The 20,943-nt window shown below is 46.0% G+C and overlaps 1 protein-coding gene and 1 long non-coding RNA gene across 2 annotated transcripts in view; one reads left to right on the top strand and one right to left on the bottom strand.

Annotated features, from left to right (window-relative positions):
• Positions 1-20,943, top strand: part of FNDC1 (fibronectin type III domain containing 1) — a 101,171-nt gene that overhangs the window by 29,227 nt on the left and 51,001 nt on the right. The window contains exon 5 of the mRNA XM_077898825.1: positions 15,577-15,783. Coding sequence (XP_077754951.1) covers positions 15,577-15,783 — 207 coding nt within the window. The remainder of the gene's footprint in view (positions 1-15,576; positions 15,784-20,943) is intronic.
• LOC144314553 (uncharacterized) lies at positions 15,106-18,144 on the bottom strand. The gene is made up of 2 exons (XR_013380435.1): positions 16,426-18,144; positions 15,106-16,256 (listed from the first exon to the last, which is right to left on the bottom strand). It is a non-coding gene; the product is annotated as an uncharacterized LOC144314553 (long non-coding RNA).

The following is a 20,943-nucleotide window of genomic DNA, read 5'->3' on the forward strand; positions in this document are numbered from 1 at the left end:
GTACTATTTGCTCATTCGGTTCATGTCTTCACTGAAGCACCATCTTGCAAGAGGGTTGTGCTTCTGTCACACACATGTGCTCACCCACCTTCATTTAGTTCCCATCGCTAAACTAACACACATGCCACATGGTTTTTGGTCAATCTGCTCTGCACCTGATGGCCCAGACTGCAGCCAGCCGGTGTTGCTCATTTCACACTGTTCTTTCATGTTCTGGTGTGGGGTCGTGTCTGCGTCTACATCTGGGGATACTGTTGCACTGTTAACAGGCAAATATGGTGGTTGAGATGGCAGTCCTGGCCTGATGAGGATATTTACAGTTCTTATCTGTGGATGCATAAATGAATGGAATCCACCAAGAAGTGGCTTTTATTGGCTAATATGTTACATCGAGTTCTTCTCTCTTTTCTTATAAGCATGGGATATTTTGTGATATGTTAGAGCACTTGCCTTCCATCTCTGCTCCATATTTGTATACGTGTCTGTTTTACCATTGGGATGTTAATGTTGTCTAGTCATATTGTTTCACTTGTTGAGAGAAGTGTTTATATTTCTTGTATGTTTTTTTGAATATATTTAATTAATGGTGAAAAAAGAATGCAAAATGAATGCAGTTGTTTTGGAATATGGTTGGATAATATCTCTAAGGCAATATGGTGAGGACCTATATACTGTTTTCATGAACGGTGTTTTTAAGTACTTCAATCTGGTGTTGTTGTTGAGAGGAAGGTGAGTACTTTGACATCAATGACTGTCATCTGCATCTCCGGTCAGATTTGATGGGTGTAGGCAGTTTCAAAGTCCCTTTTCTGAAAAAAAGGGGTGGAAAAAATGAAACAATCAGAAAAAGAGGCTGACTTTCAAGGAAAGGTGATGTGCTTCCCTTCCAATATATTGCGCTTGCGGCAACCACGGGGTGTTGGAAGGGAGACATCTTGGAGACTATTAGAGGTGAGGAGATGAAAGTTGGAAGAGAGAAGTAAGGGGCAGGCATGGATTCTGGGGTCAAGCTCCAGAGTGAGAGTGGAAGCAGAGAGTGTATGAGGGTGACAAGAGGGTCAAGAGCAAAAGGCCAAGGTCAAATCTGAGAGGATGATGACAATTGAGCAACCAAGATGGTAGCACAGCTAGGAAATGTGCAAAATAGGCATGGGTGTTTATTTCAAGATTGTCCACCCCTGAAGAGGCACAGGTAAATTTTTTACTGACAGATGTTCAATGCCTTATCTTGTATTTTAAATTACCATTTTATTTTTTATAATTTTTCTGATAAAGTTTTCTGAATGACAGTAGTTTTAGAACAAGTGATTTTCTTTTGCTTTTTCTTAAGTAATTTCTTATGCCTTCTTTAATAAAAACACGTGTGTGTGTATCTGTATTTGTATGTATGTCTGTAACTTTTCTGAGTGAGCACAAATTACAGAAATGCTGGGACTTGGGACTCACAGACAATCCTGCTCCAACTCATTATTGGTTTTATGTACTGTGAAATCATTTGACCTCTCTTTGTAGGAGACTTTGTATGTCCTAGGTGCCAAAGAGCACTCTTCTATAATATGGAATACAGTATTTATTATACATTATGATTAAAAGACACTGGAAAAAATTGCTAGCTGTAACCATTTGCAACATATGATATAAAGCAGAATTTAAAAAAAAAAAGAATATCCCGGGATGCCTAGGTAGCTCAGTGGTTGAGCATCTGCCTTCAGCCCAGGGTGTGATCCCGGAGTTCCGGGATCGAGTCAGTCCCAAATTGGGCTCTCTGCATGGAGTCTGCTTCTCCCTCTGCCTATGTCTCTCTCTCTCTCTCTCTCTCTCTCTCAGTGTGTCTCTCATGAATAAATAAATAAATCTTTAAAAAAAGAATATCCAGAATGCACAGACTTGGTTACAGTGCTCCAGAAAAAAATTCTATTTCATTGTTAATAAAAATAATAAGAGTAATTTATGAGAAGTTATCAATAACTGATCAGCATGCACATCTATGCCTTTTCTTTTTTTTTTCTTTTTTACATCTATGCCTCTTCTGTAAGGCTTGGAAAATATGCTCTGCTGCTGTTCTGAGAAATGGTTTAATAATTGACAATCCTGTTAAACAAAATAAGTATTCTGAATCCCAGGTATCTTCATTCAAAGGGAGGGTTTGGCATTGGCTCCTGGTGGAAGGCCCCAAGGGTTTCCTTTAGTGCTTTGACTGGTAACATCTCACTTTCTTTGAGTATTTTATTTGAAACCAGAGGAAAATCCATCCTTTTGCTTTGCTGGAAATAGTTTCAGTTCAAATTCTGGAAGACCTCCTTTTGTGGCTAGGACCTAGCTTGACCTCATTGTCTTTCCTTAATCATTAGATCATTCATTCAGTGCCATTGGCTTTCCAGGCGCAGGTCTGTATGCTACAGATCCAATAGTGGGTAAGACAGACAAGGGCTTGCCTTAACGAAGACTGGATTCTAGTGAGGAAGAAAGACAATAAACATGTAAGCAAAAAATAATGCATATAATCTGTATTAGTTTATGAGGGCCGCCATAAAAAATACCACAGAGGGTAATTATATATAATACATAATATATATATATTATATTTATATAACAAAATACCACAGTTCTAGAGCCCAGAAGTCCAAGATCAAGGTATCAGCTGGCTTGATTTCCCCTGGGGCCTCTCTTCGGCTTGTCTCCCTCCTGTGAGCGCACATTTTTGGTGTCTCTAGGTGTCTGAATGTCCTCTCCTTAAAAGGACACCAGCCAGATGGGAGTAGGGCCCATTCCAATGGCCTCATTGTAACTTAATCACCTCTTAAAAGGCCCAGTCTCCAAAGACAGTCACATCCTGGGGTAATTGAGGGTCAGGACTTCAACATATGAGTTTGAGGGGGAACATAATTCAGCCTGTCGCAGAATCATAGATTCTTTGAAAAATGAACAACACTGAGGTATAGACAAAGCCAAGTGGGGGAGCCCAGGAGGCGCTAAGATGGTGGTACCAGGCAGAGATGGAATGAGGACTGCTGGCTGGGGGGAGCGTGAGGAGGAGGAAAAACATGCCAGGCAGGCTTGAGTGATCCTCAGACGGCCACTCGTCCAAATCTGAAAGCCCTTAGGGCTCAGAAAGTAGGAGGACTAAGCAGAACTGCCAAGTTCTTGGCAGAAGTTTTGGCTTTGGCTTTGGGCAGCTCGTCTTATATCTTTTAGTTTGAAAGGTTTCTTTGTATTTCTTTTTTTTTTTTTTTTTTTTTATTTATGATAGTCACAGAGAGAGAGAGAGAGAGAGACAGAGACACAGGCAGAGGGAGAAGCAGGCTCCATGCACCGGGAGCCCGATGTGGGACTCGATCCCGGGTCTCCAGGATCGTGCCCTGGGCCAAAGGCAGGCGCCAAACCGCTGCGCCACCCAGGGATCCCGGTTTCTTTGTATTTCTATGTGAAATCCCTCCCGTTGAGATGCAAACCCATATCTCTTTGTTTTGTCCCCAGGGAAGAGAGGTCCCAAGTCTATTCAGATATTGGAATCTTATTATCTACCTTCCCGGCAGACTTCTTTTCTGAAGTGGTTTTAGCTCTTTTTCCTCTGTGACCGGATGTGGGGTCATCTGGTCTGTGTTGAGTCAGACACGAGGGTCAGGACAAGACCACGGCCCAGCTCTGCTTCCACCAACCCAGGGACTCAGTGTGCAGGGCATTCTGCTTTCACCAGGCTCTTCATCTGAAAAGTTTTAGTTCTCAATAGGATCATGTGTATTTTTAATAAGATGATGATTTTCTTTCCTTTTTTTAAAAAAATATTTTATTTATTCATGAGAGACACACAGGGAGAGGCAGACACCCAGGCAGAGGGAGAAGCAGGCTCCATGCAGGGAGCCCAATGTAGAACTCAATCCCAGGACCCCAGGATCACTCCCTGGGTCAAAGGCAAATGCTCAACCGCTGAGCCACCCAGGCGTCCGAGGTGATGGTTTTCTAAAAATCTAATCATCCATGCTGTCCTGAAGCAATGGTGCTCAAAATAGACAGAGTACTCAGATAAAAGTCCAATTTATACCTTGTATTTTCTTACATTATATTTTAGTCCAGGAAATTTGCTCATTTTTTAGACAAATTATAGCTTAGACTTGAGTTCACAGTTCTCCTTGGCCATTCTCAACCAACACTGGTGTATCAGTGGCCCAACCATTCCCTGACCTCTGGTTGTTCTCAAAATACAAATAGCATGTTGGTGCTTGGCTCATGATGGCCTGTCCACACGGATGTCCCCCATGATGGTGGCCCATGCAACATCCTCTCCTCATGGTTTCCAGCTGCCTCCACCTGCTGCCTGTGGTAGAATGGCTCCTGTCCACAGTCATCCCACTTTCTCAACTCCCTAACTGTCCTGAGCTCCCTTTTGGACTTACTCAGGCTTTGAGTCCATAGACTCTTCCCATTTCCACTGTCCAGAATCATCTCCTGGCTCATTTCTTGTCTTATCCTGGTCCCACTCATGTCTGCTCAGCCAGCTCCCCTGACCATGGGACAGCCTCAGCAGCCTGCTAGTCCCCATACCAGGGCCCCTACCTCCCCGATTTTCCTCCTGCATGTGAATTGCTGAGCTTTGTGGGAAAAGCAAAGAGCTAAGCTGATCTGTACCATTGTGACTCCTTACAGCTGGTCTGCGAACTCCAACTGGGTCCTCAGTGCTGCTTGGCAATTGTTCTATGTGGCCTGACTCAGGTTATTCCCTTCTTCCATAGGTTGGCTGGTCCAGAATGTTGCCACTTGACTCAAGCTCCTTCCTCCCGTCCTCTTCTTGCTTCTAGCCTTGCTTTCTGCCTCCCTGGGAAATAAAGTTCATCAGCATGACACTGCTTCTCTTACTTCCCATGATTTCCAAACCCTCCTCTCCCTTCCTTCCTCTTGGCTCTGAGGGGAACTGCTGTCTCCATGACTTTTTAAGGCTGGCTTCATCCATGTGAAGCTACTTTGCATGCATGGCCAGACCCGAAAGCAGGGCTGGGTTTGTGTTCATCATGGGAGTCTCACTATTCCCCTTAGTGCCTGCCTCAAAAGCTGATACCTGCTGTTGAAAAGTGTCCAATTATTTGACATAGAAACGATGAAATTAAGAAACCATGCAAACCAGTTTGGCACCTTTAATTCCTTCCAGGGCATTCCTTTCATAGGAAATAGCTATGGGCATATGAGAAATGGATATTTCATAATCTAGAATTACAAATTCTACTCTTTTCTATCAATAGTTCATCAAAATGAGCACTGACCTTTAGGTATATCTTCTTGCCAACTTATTTAAATGTGAATGATGTGTAAGGTGGAGATTCTAACCCTAGGTGTCCTGCGATGGGCCCTTTCCTGACTTTCCATAGTCACCATCTATACTCCCCACCCAGTCCACTCCTGCACGGCTGGCCCTGGGTGCAGATCCAGCACATTCTTGGATCTGTAGCTATAAAATTCAGCAGCTTTAAAATGCTGGGACTTAATGAGAAGTTTCTAAGCTCCTTTCTAAGAACTGTCTCAGGTTCTAAGTTTTATGCCATGGCTCTAGGTTCCTTTCAGCTTGGGAGATTTGGTGAATTTAAGACACTAAACAGATTGATTCTGCCACTTTTATTGGGTGATTTTAAGCTTTGTAAGCAATTGGGAACCATTTGTAGTCCTGAGAAATGGCTCCGTGCCTTTTTTTTTTCCCAACCTACTCTGACTGTTTTAGATCAGCAAACTAAAATATCATATTAGTAAAGGGAGAAACACTGAATTGCAGTTTCTGGGAGTTGGATTTGTGCCTGAGCACACAGAGGTACACAGAAGGAAGAATTGTCTCTAGTGATCCACTGGATTTACCTCTCCCAACGGCCCCCTTCTCTGTGCCACCCTCCCCTTCTCTGTGTATGACGGCAGGAGTACCACCACGTGAGCCAGGAAGAAGGCCCCATTAACTTATTTAAACTGACATATGTCGTTGTCACTCTGGGTAAAAGCTGCTAGTGTAGCCCACCAGTGGGCAAATCACACACGGAGCTGCTGCCTCTGGGGCTCTGTCAGATAATGCTGGAGCCAGGCCATGGAGCTGCTGTGTGCCAGACTTGTGCTTAAAGTGTACCCCAATTCAGAGTTTTTAAATTAATTATAATCAGATGGTCCTCTTTTCACACGCTAGTTTCAATTAACATCCTGGCCAACAGGCAATTAATAATGTCTGTGGCATGATTTTCTCAGTAGCCCTCTCATGCAATCATGAGTTTTATTAAGTGCAGTTTACAGGGCAAAAATCAGTTTCGGGTTTACAGCCCGGATGGTGAGTGCCTCAAGGGCAGGGTGCTTTGATTTTCTCATCTGTGTCTCCATGGCCTGGGGCAAGCACACAGTAGGTGCTCCATAAATGTTTGTTACACAGAAATGCATTGGGGATGCCTGGGTGGCTCAGTGGTTGAGCATCTGCCTTTGGCTCAGGTTGTGATCCCAGGGTCCTGGGATCGAGTCCCACGCTGGGCTCCCTGCAGGGAGCCTGCTTCTCCCTCTGCCTGTGTCTCTGCCTCTCTCTGTGTTTCTCATGAATAAATGAAAGAAAGAAAGAAAGAAAGAAAGAAAGAAAGAAAGAAAGAAAGAAAGAAGGAAAGAAAGAAAGAAAGAAAGAAAGAAAGAAAGAAAGAAAGAAAGAAAGAAAGAAAGAAAGAAAGAAAGAAAGAAAAGGAAAGGAAAGGAAGAAAAGCATTGAAGACTGCTTCCACTCTGTGTCTGTGCCCTGGCAGAGGAGGTGAGCAGTGACCAGAGCTAGGATGCTGCGAGGTACAGACCTGTGTGACAAAAGGTCACGGTCACCCTTGTCTAGCCGAGCTGTTGCTGCTGGGGGTGGTCCTGGGCCGGCCAACGTGTTGGCCACAAAACAGTGCTGCCATTAATCAAGATCCTAACTCTTGCCTTCTGATTCTTAGAATAACACCAGGTACATTTGTGGACTGGAATGCCTCCAGGCGGCTGTCTGTGGGGGCGAGATGTGTACACAGCATGATCTGTCCGCTGTGAGGTTGCACCTTCTTCCTCAGGGACTCCCATATCCTTATCAGGGTGCCTGCTTCAAAGTCACCTCTCACATTAGAGTGTAGACTTTCCCAACCTTCGAGCCCATTCTTTTTTTTTTTTAATATTTTATTTATTTATTCATGAGAGACACACACAAATAAAGATTTCATTCATTCATTCATTCATTCATTCATTCATTCATGAGAGACACAGAGAGAGAGAGAGTCAGAGACACAGGCAGAGGGAGGGCTCCCCTGTGGGGAGCCTGATGCAGGACTCGATCCCAGGACCCTGGGGATCATGCTCTGGCTCAACCACTGAGCCACCCAGGAGCCCTGAGCCCATTCTTCAATAAGGAAAAAGTAGGCTGTGGAGGCTGTTGGAGCTGTGTGACTTCTCCTGAAGCTGAATGTTCTTGGGTGGGAGCAAAGCCCTCAGTGGCTCCAGTCCCCACAGAAATGCCCTGGCAGGAAACCAGGAGCTGTTGCTGACTGGAGGGGCTCCCAGCGGCGTTCTGGGGTGCTTCCCCCCAGATGAATGTGAGTACGTGCTCACAGATTTTCCCGTCACCAGTGAGCTGCTTGGAAGCTGGTGACAGGAGTGAGGCCTTTTCCTCAGGTGTGGGGCAGGTGCCCACTTCAGACCCCCGAGTGACTGCTCCACACCAGGGAGGGTGGCGAACGCTGGAGAGATGAGCTGCCCCCACATGTGTGGCCCTGAGTGAAGGTGACTCTGCCTTCACGTCCAGCGCTTGTTGATAAACCCAATGCTTCTGACGAGGTCACCATCTTGGGACCAGTGGCCACTGTCTGACTGCATCCCCATCATGAGCTTTTCTTTTCATGTCTGAGTGAAAAAGAGGGCAGGCATGGGCCTTGTGAGCTTGTGGAAGAGGGATACGGTCCTTATATGGGATCACGAATGCAGATGTTGGTCCTGAAAGCAAGCTTTCTCCCTTTTAACCCATCAGCCATTCATGTATAATAATTGGGTCTTCCATTTGCAAAGGGCATGTTGGATCATAGTAAGAAGCTGAATTACTCAGTAGCCACTCACCAGAAACAAGTCCTTCATTTCCAGAAAACCTAGTGTGTTACTTACTGTCCTGCTCTGGAATGAAAACAATGCAGAAGAGCTTTAGACTAGAACAAACAAACCAAACCAAATGAACCTTGGAACTGAGACATAATTTTCCTCAGAATATTTCCCATTCCTTCGTGTTGGCTTCCATAGTCTGCGAGGCTGTCCCTATGTTATGCTGTGAGGTGAAGAAGTGCCGGATGGCTGCATTTCAGCCGCTAAGGACATCAGGAAAGGGCTGTTGCTCCCTTTGCTTTCTGTGACTCTCATGGGTCCTCAGGAAGTGCTTCTGGAGATGACGACACCACCCCCAGAGGGATCTAGAGCAGATGCTTCCAGTGATTGCACCTGTCCACCTCCAATGGAGGAGACCACAGCTGGAGAAGCTCCCTGATTCCCTCATGTTATGTCAGTGGGGCTGGGCCAGGGCTGGGCTCCTCCCAGGCTCCCGTCGCAGGTGGCCGAGGATATCGGTTGCTGGTACTATTCTTCTAGCTTCTAGACGAGCCACTCTCACGAAAAGGTAGCAGACCCTCCCTGTCTACACAGTAAGATTACCGGCTTAGTGCAGGGAGAAACCCCTCAAGAGGCTTAGGATCGATAAGAACTGAGGGACATGTCCCTCTGCAAGTGGTTGCTGTACCTCTTCATTCTCGTGCCTGTGGCAGGGCTTCATGGCCAACTTGTTCAGAGTCCTGTCCTGGGCGACCTGGCATTTTGCAGCCCTGGTCCTGTGTGGGTGGAATCCATTGCATGAAGTAGTTTTCACTGATGTTCACAGCACTGCTGGGGTCAGAGTCACCCCTGATTGACACTTTGGATGCCAGACTGAAGATGGTGATGTGCCGGGGCTTTAAGAGCTGGGCTTCTTAGAACCTGGGAGGACACCGTTCCTTTGATGAAGAGTTTGAGGAGCTCTGCTAAGTGATAAGGGGATTCCACAATTTTGTGAAACAGCCAGCCAAACAAAATCAAATGGCCTCCGTGGAGTGGTCCCAGGATGGCTTAAAGTATTTGCTTTGTTTCTGAGACAGTCCTCCTGGATTTTGAGTGTCACGCGTGAGGGCGAAAGTGCTGGCAGCCTTGCACCAGCCTGTGGGATTGGCCTGTGATTACTCCATCCTTTCTTGACTCCATGCAGAGTAGGATGCCCTGTGGTTCCTCATCTGGTGACACCTAGACATCACTGCGTGATCCCAGAGAGCAGGAGAGAAGAGCTATGAAGAACTGGACATGTCCGGGGGCTGGGGGCAGGAAGAAGCTTGACCAAAGGCACTCAGGTTGGCTTCTTTGTTTTAAGAGTTAGTGTTAGATATTTTAGAAAAGGGGCTCTTTGGGCTTCCACAATCCGTAACATTAGTAGTAATTGCATTGGTGAGCTTGGGGGAGATCAAGATTATTTTTCTTTCTTTTCTTTTTTTTCCTTTAAGACCATCTGTCTTCTCCCAAGCCTGAAAAGGAGAGAAGTGGGGAGAATCAGGGCTACAGATCCACCAGACCGCAGTTCTGGGCTGGCTTGTCACCCCTGCCGTCTGGCTTCAGAATTCCCCCTTAGCCATCCTGGGCCTCACTTTCTTTGTCTGTAAATGGGAAGTTACTGGGTGATGCTGAAGATGTTTGTCAAATGCCTTCTGCCTGGTAGGGACCCAATAACTTATGAAGATTGGTGATGTGGCAACAGACACTGTTCTAAAATCAAGAAATGAGATAGCCTTTCTCCTTATTGTTAAATAGCGGGGCCTCTCCAAATATCACACAAAAGCCAAGTGGTCAGAGTATTAAGGATATTCCCTGGAAAAGAAAAAACCTTCAGAGCAGCAAGTGTTACAAATGTTAGTGTGTGGAAGGAGGGTTTTGTGAAGTGTTCAGAGGTGTCTCAGGAGATTATGTGTCAGAACCCACTCAGGAAGGAGCCCGTAGTAGATGTCATCCAATGCCCAATGTCATTCATTGGGCCTATGTCACTGGCCAGGAATCCATGCTTTGAGTAGGGCTGGCAAAGCCTATGTCCTGTTCTGGCTGTCCACAGTTCATCTTCACCCCTCTAATGCTTGCTTGCTCCCTCTCCTCTTCCTGCCCTCCGTCCTCTTCCTTATCATGCTTCTTCATCAAAAGTGCACATCAGCTGTGGACTCCCATCTGCCCTGATGGAGGTGGGCACTGGGACATGTTTTCACAAGCCTTCCAGGTGACCCTGTTGGATACTGCAGTGTGAGGGCCACCTGTCTAGCCTCGAGGGCTGGACTGTTCCCTGCTGTACAAACCAGTGTCCCTGCCTGCTTTGGGGTCTGATGTGTGGGCATTGTTGGGAAGCTGCTAGAGGCAGAGGATGGGTGAATGGAAGGCCAGCAAGCACACAGGCCTGCCCTTTCAGGCCACGGGGATGGGGATAAGGGTTGTCTGTCCCTGTGAAGGTGGGAGGGTGGTAAAGTTGGGTGTCAGATTGGTCAGTGGAGCCGTGCATCAAGCGATAGCTGCTGGAAAACGAGAATGTCCTATTAGGTGAAACCAGGTGGAGGAAAATAGTCACAGGACAGCAGTGGCTATGGACTCTCTTATGCCAACAAAGAATAGGGACTTGCTCAGAGCAATTGATGATTGTTAGATGTTGATGAAGAATAGTGCTTTCAGTTTATGGTGTAGAAAAAGAGGTCTGGATGAGACCGCCTCATATTTGAGACAGTTATCAACATAAAGAGTTTTTGACAATAGTGCATCTCTTCTGCTTATGTCTGGTTCTTTGAGACACCTTTTTTTTTTTTTTTTTTTAGCATCCCTTGTGTGAAAGGCATCGAGGTAAGCTCTGTGGTGTGACCATGGCTCACGTTCTGGAGAGGGCGGCCCACCCATCCAGTGAGTCTAATACATAAGGGGTTTCATTATTATCACAACCACAAACACATCTAGCAATTAATTTGTGCTTAATGGATGCCGGTACAGTTTTAAATGCTTTATGTGGATTATATTATAAAACTCAATATGCTAGAGATATTTCATAGAGGAGGAAATGGAGCTTCAGCGAAAGTTCTCAAAGTCACACAGCCAGGGAGTCCTAGACTCAGATTTGGACTTCAGTGCCTATGGAAGCCCAATGCAGAAGCAACCACGTTCAGTTAGCATTGGATTGCAGATGGGCACAGCATCATGTTGATTTTTTTTATTTCTTTTTTTTGGCGAAAAGAACCAATTTTGATTCCATTTAATTTCAGAATATTTGCCAATTTGCATAGCTGGCAGTACAGACCGGGAGAGATGTTCTAATCCTAGCTTTCTGAGGGCTGCTGTAATCCAGGTGGTGATTGTTGCACCCAGCTGACCGGCCAAGTAGGCAACGTGTAATTAACCGCTGTAGGTCTTCTGTGATCGGCCAGTTCTGAGTAAGAGCTACCTGATTATGTTGTAAAACACAGCAACGGAGGGAATGTGTCCTGCCAAGTCTAAAATACACCCTGCACTGGTCGGTGTGAATGTGATTACGCATGGCAATTGTGACTTCCTGTTTTCAAGATGAAAGACTTACAGAGCTTTATCAGAAAGATTTCACAGGCCTTCCGTGAAGCTATCGCATATGACTCAGAGAAAACACTGAAATCATTTCATGGCAAGTGAATCTGCGCCATATGGATAGTTTTTCTAAAATGTGTACATCAGCTTAAAAGAAGAATACCAGATGATCCATAAAAGATCCATAAAAGGTGTTTGATGGTACGTAGTTCAGAATATTAAAGAAAGGAAATTTTCAAAATACTTGGAAAAGGTTTACGGTTGGCTTTTCTAAAACCAAGATTTGAAAGACAAGAGGGCTTTGTTGAGGGGGGCATTTTCACCTTACTCTGGTTTTCAGAGTCGGTGACCTCTGTGTAGTGTGGGAACAGTCTGGCGAGAAGCCTTCTTTTACTCATTTGCTACCTGCTGTGTGTACTGTCTGGTCCATTTAAACACACATACAAACACACACACAGACACACACTTAATGCCTACCGTGCCAGGCATTATGCTCACACCCGGTAAGGGGCTCATCCAGTTCAGCACCTGCTTCACCTTCATTGGCAGAGGTGGTTGGTGGGATGGCACACGGGGTGGGGCAAGAGCAGAACTGGAAGGCATCTAGTCAGACGAAGACGGAACTCGGCCCTCAGAGCTTGAAGTCAGGTCCCCACTTAGCACCTAGTAGCTTTGTGGCCTTGGGTCAGTGACTTCATCTCTTTGAACCTCAATTTTCTGTTGGGGATTATGACATGTATCCTACTTAACCTGGAAGTTCTTGGAAGGACGATTTAACTATGTGAGGACTTGTGGCAAACTGTGAAGCTCTGTAAGGCAGGCAGTGTGGTTGGTGGCCGGGGGCTAGCCTCGGCCCTGTTCCCCCCTGAGTTTCTTGCTCAGTAGGCTTAGCTTCATTCTCCAGCCCTGGCATGTGAGTGGCAACACAGCAGCTTGGAGCCTGGGGTGAAAGCCTGGAGAGTTTGAGGGGGCAGCTACTGTCCCTGCCATTGGGGGGGCGGGCCTGGCGTGGGTCAAGACAGAGCCATGGGCTGGGGACTTCAGGCAATAAACTTGCGCCGTCTGAGACTGAACTCCTTGTCCTTGGAATCTTACTCCTTCCTGCTTCCTCAGGGACCCTGTCACTTTTCCAGTGATCTTTTCCCTTATTATGGTTTTGTCAGGACTTTACTGTTGAGTGTCAGGGGTTATTTGTGTGGAGCAGAGACCTGCCGCGTTCCCAAGGCCCAGCAGTGACGGTGCGCCCTCCAGGAACACTTTGCACTGTGGCGTGTGTGGCTGGAAGTGTCCCAGGACTGAAGCAGAGCCACAGGGCAGAGAATACCCTCTCTGTTCAAAAATTTATTTTTGATCTGACCCCTTTAAGACCTGTGTGTGTGTGTGTGTGTGTGTGTGTGTTCGGTACATTTGCCCATCTTGCTGAAGATCGTCCCAGAACTTCCATGTTGGTGTGTTGCTTTCTGCAGTGGTGAGAGTGTTGCCGTAGGCCACTCTCATCTTTAGGACAAGAGATGGGGCGAGGCGTAACACTGAGGGCAGTCAAGTTGGTAACAGCACCATAGACATGTGTCCTGTTTGTTGCTGTGCCTCAGGAAATAGACTGTGGCAGCCATGGTTGGGTGGTAACCCTGCCATTTCTGCCCAAAAAACAAGCAGTGCAAATGGCCTGTGGCAGCCTGAGCAGGCATCATTTATCAGCGAGAGGTTCCTTCAAGGAGGTATGAGCTTTTTATAGAAGAAAAAGAACATCCTATGTTGTTGGCAGAGATCATTTTCACTTTGTAAACTTTTTAAAAACATAGTACTGACCTTTGCCCAAAGCTGGGCACCCCGTGAAATCAAACCCCAACCTCAGGTGGTTCACCCTCAGAGACTCTGTGTAATGACTCATGAGAGTGTCTTCTTTTAAAACTACATTTTGTGTGTGTGGTGACAGTTTGTGTTGGAGGCACACAGAGGGAAACATGACTTGGAAGCTGTGAAGACAGAATGAAGAGAGGTTTTTGCTTCCTGTGAAATTTTCTCTTGACTTCTATGCCCTCACTCATGGCTCATGTCAAGTCTGTTTCATGACTTTCGCACAAATCTGAAAATGACACAAACACTATTCCTGAGAAAGTAAACTTGGTTATGTGTTTTGCTTTGATGAATGTCCTCTGGCAATCTGCTAACTTTAAAAACAAACTAAAATGTCATTGTTGATAAATGAGACTAAGCATGCTGCTCATTATTCAGATTTTGCTTTTCATACGTGGCTTTTATAAGACATTTTCCCCAGTATTTAAAAAAATTCTTCTCCCTCAGGCCCCACACAAGGTCTGTTCATCAGTGACCCATGCTGATGAAGGAAATTTCGTGTCCACCTGTGTGGCACAGTCACCTGTGGATAGTCCAAACACTTAATAAGTTTTGGCAGCCTGGATCTTTCTAGAACCATGGGGCATGGTATGAAGTGTATGAAGTATGAAGGGAACTCATACGGATAACCAGGTTGTAGGATTAATATAGGACCTCATACAGTTCATCGATGCTGTGCCATTAATGAGTTGGGCTAACAATACTGAACACATTTGGCAAATTATTTTCCTTTGGACTATATAAATGAGCATATTTATCATTTCTATAATCACTTGGTGGTCCCTAATTTTTATAGAGGCTAGTCCTTGAAATTGAGAGCCTACCTCTTAACCTGGAACAAAACCAAGATCAGTTTAGTAAAACCCCAGGGCAAGTGGTTTACACTCACACCACCAGGTGCAAGGGCAAGTTTCATGTACTTCATCCTTTGACTGCACTATTGGATCAAAAAACCAAAAAATCTTAATAATAACTACTTTTTGTATTGGAGAAGATTCTATTGAATACCATAACATGGTATTCCTTTAGGAATAGGAGTGCCCTATAATTGAGTAGGTAACTCCAGCTGATGTACAAAAGGATATTCTTTTTGATGTGTCTGACTTTTCAGAATAACCATCTCTAATGGCGATTGATTTATTGTGTTATTGAAGCTTGTACTAACTCATGACAATAGATTTTGTTTTTATGTCTTTGCTTAGCTGGGAAGTTTCCGGTCTAAAACATTAGGTTGGAATTGATGATGGGGCCAATGTAGATGGTTGAAGAACAACACCTGGGAAGAACTTGGCTTCTGGAACTGGAGAGATGCTTATTAGCCTCCCTGTATCCCTCTTGTAGGGCTGAAGTGTGGTCCAGGCAGTGTGGTCATCATGGGGCCCTCCTGCCCTTGTTCCCAAACTTATCAGCTCTTTAACTGATATAAAAGCAAGACTTTAACCACTAAGCGTTGGCCACCAGAATGCATTGCTTTGGAAAAGTTAGCGATCGGGGCATTTCTTGAGATTATCATTTAGCAAGAAAATTTCTAGACGTTGATTTCACGAGAAGGAAAGAGCAGAGACTGGGGTTGACAGCATCATTTGTCTGGAGGGGCAAAACAGCCATGTAAGAGAAATTGAGATAAAAAGCAAAAACCAGTTAGTATTTAGCTCTTAGCGATTTACTGTAAAGACAAGGAAAGCCTGTCTTTTTTGAACCTTAGAGTGGAAAGCTTCCTGGAGGACCGTTATAAAGAGCCCAGAAGTGTATTTGCTCTATTTTTACACTGACCTTTCGCTCTCACCAGAGAATATATAATTTTGGCCTTAAGAAGGCAAAATGGATGAGAAAGAATGTTATAAAACATCCAAGATTTCTGGCTGGCAGCCTCACAATGGCATGTTTTTGCTTTAAGTTCTTGAGACCCCTTGGTCTGAAATGTGGGGAGGGACACGTGTGTGGAGAGTCGATACCCTTGGGGGAGAAGTGTTCCTATTAGAATTGATTGTCAAAACCCGGCTGCTTGGGCCCAACTGCTAATTGCTGTGGCTCAGTCTTCGGACAGACTGTATATACTCAGTGGCTCACTCTGAGGGGTATACTGTTTAATAATGTCTGTGTCATGTCCTCTTTAAGAAAAGGAAGTGCCCAACAAGCCCTTGCGTGTCCGTGTCCGATCCTCAGACGACCGGCTGTCCGTTGCGTGGAAGGCACCGCGCCTGTCGGGAGCCAAGAGTCCACGCAGATCGCGGGGTTTCCTTCTGGGCTACGGGGAAAGTGGCCGCAAGATGAATTATGTCCCACTGACAAGGGATGAGCGGACACACGAAATTAAAAAGCTGGGTGAGTTTCACGTTAATTGGTATCCGATGTTTTGCTGACCTTTGCCATCATGCCAATACTTAGAAGCCCGTTCGTGACAGACAGGTGTATTTGAGGTGCTGTGTTCGTTTTCCAGGTCTGACGATTACTCACGACTGTACTCTTTGCTGTGTCCTCCATCTGTGCCTCCATCCTTTCAACCTTCGGTGGCAGGACCAGGCCTCCCTCCCAGTGCCCAGCAACTGCTGCCTGACCCGTTAGAACAGTTCCTTGAGCTGGGCCGTTTCTCTGGATGTGGGAGGGAAGCTAATGCTTTTCTCATCTTGCCTCTGCTTTCACCGTCTTGTTCTTTCAAGCTTTGTCTTAGATCCCAGGACACTGGACCTTGGGTCCTTTCAAGATGAGATGTGATGGCAGCTGCTGGAGTCTGCACATCAGGCCTGCCCTCCTCCTTTTTTGCAAACCCTTTGTGGTGAAGGAAGCATTGGCCATGTCTGCTGGGACGTGAAGAGATGATGCATATGGTTCTAGCTCAGGGCAAGGCCTGACCTTTGCTGCTCATACTCACTGATAAGCCCGGAGAGTGGCGCAGGCCATGGTCTGAGTGAGGCGATGCTGCAAACTCCTGGTTTTCTCCCCCTCTCCTCACGTCCCCTTACTTACCTGATTAGTTTGGCGGGAGGTGCTAGGTTGTCCCTCTATGGGTCCTCTTCCTGGGGGAAGCCAAGCTGCAGAGAGCACACGATCTGCTCAGCTCCTCTGGGCCTAAGTCATGTAGGGCCCAGGGCTGCTGGGCAGCAGAGTCTGCATAGTTCTGGGGCTCATACTAGAAAGCACACTTGCTGCATGTTCTCCAACATAGATCATACCAGCAATAAATATGTTGGCCACACTGCTTAGTCTTCAGTCGCTTCCAAAGTGGATCAGTATGTGGCAAGGAAGGAGGGGTGATTTATTGGGTCCTCCCAGAAGACTCCAGTAGGATCTGGTGGTCTCTTCACTTGTGTTAGCCAGGCCTCGCTCAGTTTCCAGCATCAGTGAAGTGGGCTGGAGGTGGGAAGGAGGACGGGCTCTGGGCAAAGGAGCCCAGAAGGGCACAGAGCTGAAGGTTTGTGCTGTGAACAGAGTCACCCATGACAAGACATGTGTCTTGCCTGTGGCACCTACCTAAGTCTTCTGTCAGACATGACGAGGGACAGGCAAGTGGTGGGAAATGAGACTGGGGAGACAAGATAGAGAAATGTGAGAAGTGAGGGAGAGGAGAACCCAGAGTGAGGGTTCCTGGCTCGCAGCACCAATGAACGGCAGTTCGGGGCTCAGGAGACAGCCTGGTGAGAAAGGTGGTGGTGGAAATGGGGCTGCCTGTGGGAAGAAGGCCTGCTGCCCTAGGTGCCCCAGGTGCTCCAAGAACACAATCCATTCTCTCAAGGCAAGACTACAGATTCTGGAATTTGGACAAGCAGCTCTCAGTTTCTCAGGACTCCCAAGGCTGGCCCCTTGGGCTGCATGGCAGGTGCTGATCAGGGCCGATTTGATCTGGTTGGAGACACTAGTGGAAGGCCAGGCTGGATTCCCTTTCTGGTCTAGAAGTCATCATCCTATTCTGCTGTCTGTTCAGCCAGCTGCTGAAGACCCTTGGACAAGTCTGCTGGGTGTTCTGCTGGGCATAGCATCCAAGCCATCTCAAAATTCACACTCCAGACTTCCCAAAGAAGACTAGCCACCTCTGCTCCAGTGCACTGGAAGCCACATGGGATTGCAGAAGAAAGTGGAGACATCAGAGCTGCACATGCTTTGTGAGGCTTCAGTATTAGCAGCGAGACCTAGAGCCAGAGGCCCAGTCATCTGGAGATTCCTCGGTCATTCACTCCCAAGCTTACCTCTTGCCCTGAATGTGTGTTGGAGGCTCTGTTTTGGTGACTTGGGCCAAATTCTATCCAGAATATCAGCAGAAGAGGAGAGTCACTCTTTCTGCATTCCTGATACTATAAGGGAGCATGTTTTCAGGGGGAGGTTTTCATTGTTCTGAGCGTTTCATTAGATGCCATGTGGCAAAACCTTGTTCAGAGCAGACAAGTTCCTCATCTGACTGGTTCTGCTGTCTCTTCACTGGCTCAGTAGTGACCCCTGGCTCACCTGAAGGAAGCAGGAGGATTTGTTTGCTCCTTGAAGTTGAGCCCATGTGGAAACTGAGGTCAGGGCTGGGCTCCAGTCCCAGCCTGATGGACACAGCTTCTTGTGTCTCCATGACAACATGTTGGCTTTTGAATTTTCACCAAACAAGAAAATGTTGGACTTGCCATAATGAATGATCTCCGAGCCATGAGGAGGAAAAAAATATCCCTGATTCTGGCTCCATCATAGTGGGGAGGATGCAGGGAATTCTGGGGATGACATCACAGTGGGCCTGCTGTGTCATAGGAGGCCAGGGTCTTCATTTTATCCTACGTAGGATTTTAATTCCACTTCTGAGATGCCATTGAAAGCATGGTGCCCACAGAAAATGGCCAGGGAAGCTTGGAGAAAGGTGGACCCAAGGTCCTGTCAGCAAAAATCCTACTCTCTCGGTCATTCATGAAGCACATGTGATTGAACATCTTCTGTGTCAGGCCCCTTGGGGGAAACTGGAGTCCCAGCAGTCCCCCATGGAGACAAACCACAGAGTGTGTCTTGAGAGCAGAGGCAATAGAACAGGCCTGGGAGGCAGGAAGTGCTGTGGTGGGTGCCCAGGGCCGAGTCCCATCCAGGAAAGCATGGGTGGCCATAGGACCCAGAGGCCAGAGGACATGGCAAGCACCGGAGCTCGTATGGGAGCTGAAGAGTAATAAAGAAAGAGCGCATGAGTTGGGGGACCTTCCAGAAGTTACACCAGTCTGAAGTCCAGAGTTTCTGCTGAGTCATACACTTGAATTTGGGGAAGTGAGCCAATACACTGGCAGCAAAGAGTGGCCGTGGTACCTGGGGTCTCAGGGAGCGCTGAGCTGGTGATGCCGGGCTCATTTTGGAAATATTATTTCCAGACTACCAACAATAATCAGGGGCCCAGAATGCAGTGTGTTGTTATTCCAGTGAGTCTTCATTATTTCTGTGAAAAAGAGATGGTTGCTCCACAGCCAGCACTTGGCTCTGGGCCCTCCTCCCCTTTCACCCACTGTAGCAAAACCTGGGGGGTCAGACTGGCCCTGCCACCTAGTCCATGACCATGGGTAGGTCATCTCATCGCCCTGAGCCTGGTTTCTCTTCTCTGAAAAGGAGACCATAAGAGTAGCTTCCTCATGGGGCTTTTGTAGGAACTAAATGAGGAGCTGATGGGACATACTCAACATAGCCAAGAGACCAGACCCAGATATGTGAACTGTTGTGGTTTACTCTTCCTTCATGATAATCTTGGGCCAAGTTTACAGTGGAGAGCTCACAAATCAAGAATTTGGGTGTTAAAAACAATCTAGGAACTTTAAGAAATACATCAGAAATATGTAAACACCTCAATTGTGGGAAATTAGTCCTTTATTGGTGGCTCTTGATAAATGATGGGCCATTGCTTTTTAAGTTTCTTTATACATGTTCCTGGATCACAAGTTTAGAAGTAGAGTTCTTTGCTGAACTTTGGCTGCTTCCTTTGTTAATGGCACCAAGAAATTGACCTGAAGGGACTCCCTTTTTTGGAAGTTTAGTTTGATGCTCTCTGAATCCAAGTGTTACAAACTTGATTTTTCCCCTTTATAAAACATACATTTTAAAATTTGATAGTAGAATAAGACATCAGAGCCTTAGCCTAAATATTAAGTTACTCATTCACAGCATGAGTTTCACCTGGTGTGTGTGTGTGTGTGTGTGTGTGTGTGTGTGTGTGTGTAGAGATAGAGGATGTTCAAAGGTTGTCAGATATTATCCCCTTGCCCTGAAATGTGACTGGTCACAGCAGTTTACATAAATAAGTTTCTCCATGTGAGGTTTTTGAACACTGGTCTCCTTTTATGTTTAGTTGACATGTTGTTTGTAAAAACAAAAGGTTTATTTTCCCATTACTGTGAAGGTTTGCAATGCCTAAAGGAAGACCTCCAGTGTTGCAAGCTCTCATTACCATCTCAGTGTTACCTCTGCTCATTTGCTTAGGTATTACCTGATGGTGTTGTCATCTGCATTAGAAGTATATCATATTGGGGCACCTGGGTGGCTCAGTCAGACCCTGACTCTTGACTGAGCCCACTCAGGTCATGATCTCAGGGTTGTGAGATCGAGCCCCCTGTTGGGCTCCCTGCTGAGTGTGGACCCTGCTTAAGATTCTTTCTCTCTCCCCCTAACCCTCCCTCCTCCCTGTGCTCACTCTATCTCAAAAAAATTAATTAATTAAATAAAAATAAAGAAATATGTCATATCGCCTCATTTTTATTCTTGAACTGATTAAGGCTGCTGCAGAAAGCTCAGTCAATAGAGCCTGGAGTTAAGCATTAGCTACTCTGGATTCAGAGAAGATTATGGGTCCTTCTTAGGGCATGCCCGTGTGCAAATCAGTCAAGTTTCTCATGTCTTAATGTCCTTACCTACAAAACAAGAAGGTCAAATTGGAATTTAATCAAAGTCTTATCTGGATCCCAGATTTTAAGATTCTGTGGTAACTTGAAAGTTTCAAGTTCTATTTCATCACTGTAATTTTTTTTTCAAAATATAGTTTTCAAGTTTAGATTCATTTGGATACTAGTGGGCCCAGTGTATGATTTGGGGAGCAGAGTGGAGGGAATTAACTGAAAGAACAATCCAGAAATAAAGGACATGCTTAAACTCTTACATTTGCTCTTAGCAAATCTTTGGAGGCTCAGTTCTGAGGATTTCAGTTTCTAAGGGCCTAGGATCCTCTCTGGACTGCTAACCTATATACTCACTGTTCTTGTCTCGCTCTCTTCTTTTTGATGACAGATAAAAAACTGAGTGACCTCTCTTCTCTATTTTGGAGGTAAAAAGAAATTGGGGGAATTCTGTGGGCAAATACATTATTATTTTATTTTTTAAACATGGTTCATCTTTCTTTGATGTTGAGATAGGACCCCTTTCCTAAGAATTACAGGTAATAAGGGTGCCTGGGTGGTACAGTTAGTTGAACGGCTGACTCTTGGTTTCAGCTCAGGTCGTGATCTCAGGGTCCTGGTATCGAGCCCTGTGTCGGGCTTCACACTCAGCACA

Source organism: Canis aureus, chromosome 1 (genome assembly GCF_053574225.1).
Source record: "Canis aureus isolate CA01 chromosome 1, VMU_Caureus_v.1.0, whole genome shotgun sequence".
Lineage (NCBI taxonomy): Eukaryota > Metazoa > Chordata > Mammalia > Carnivora > Canidae > Canis > Canis aureus.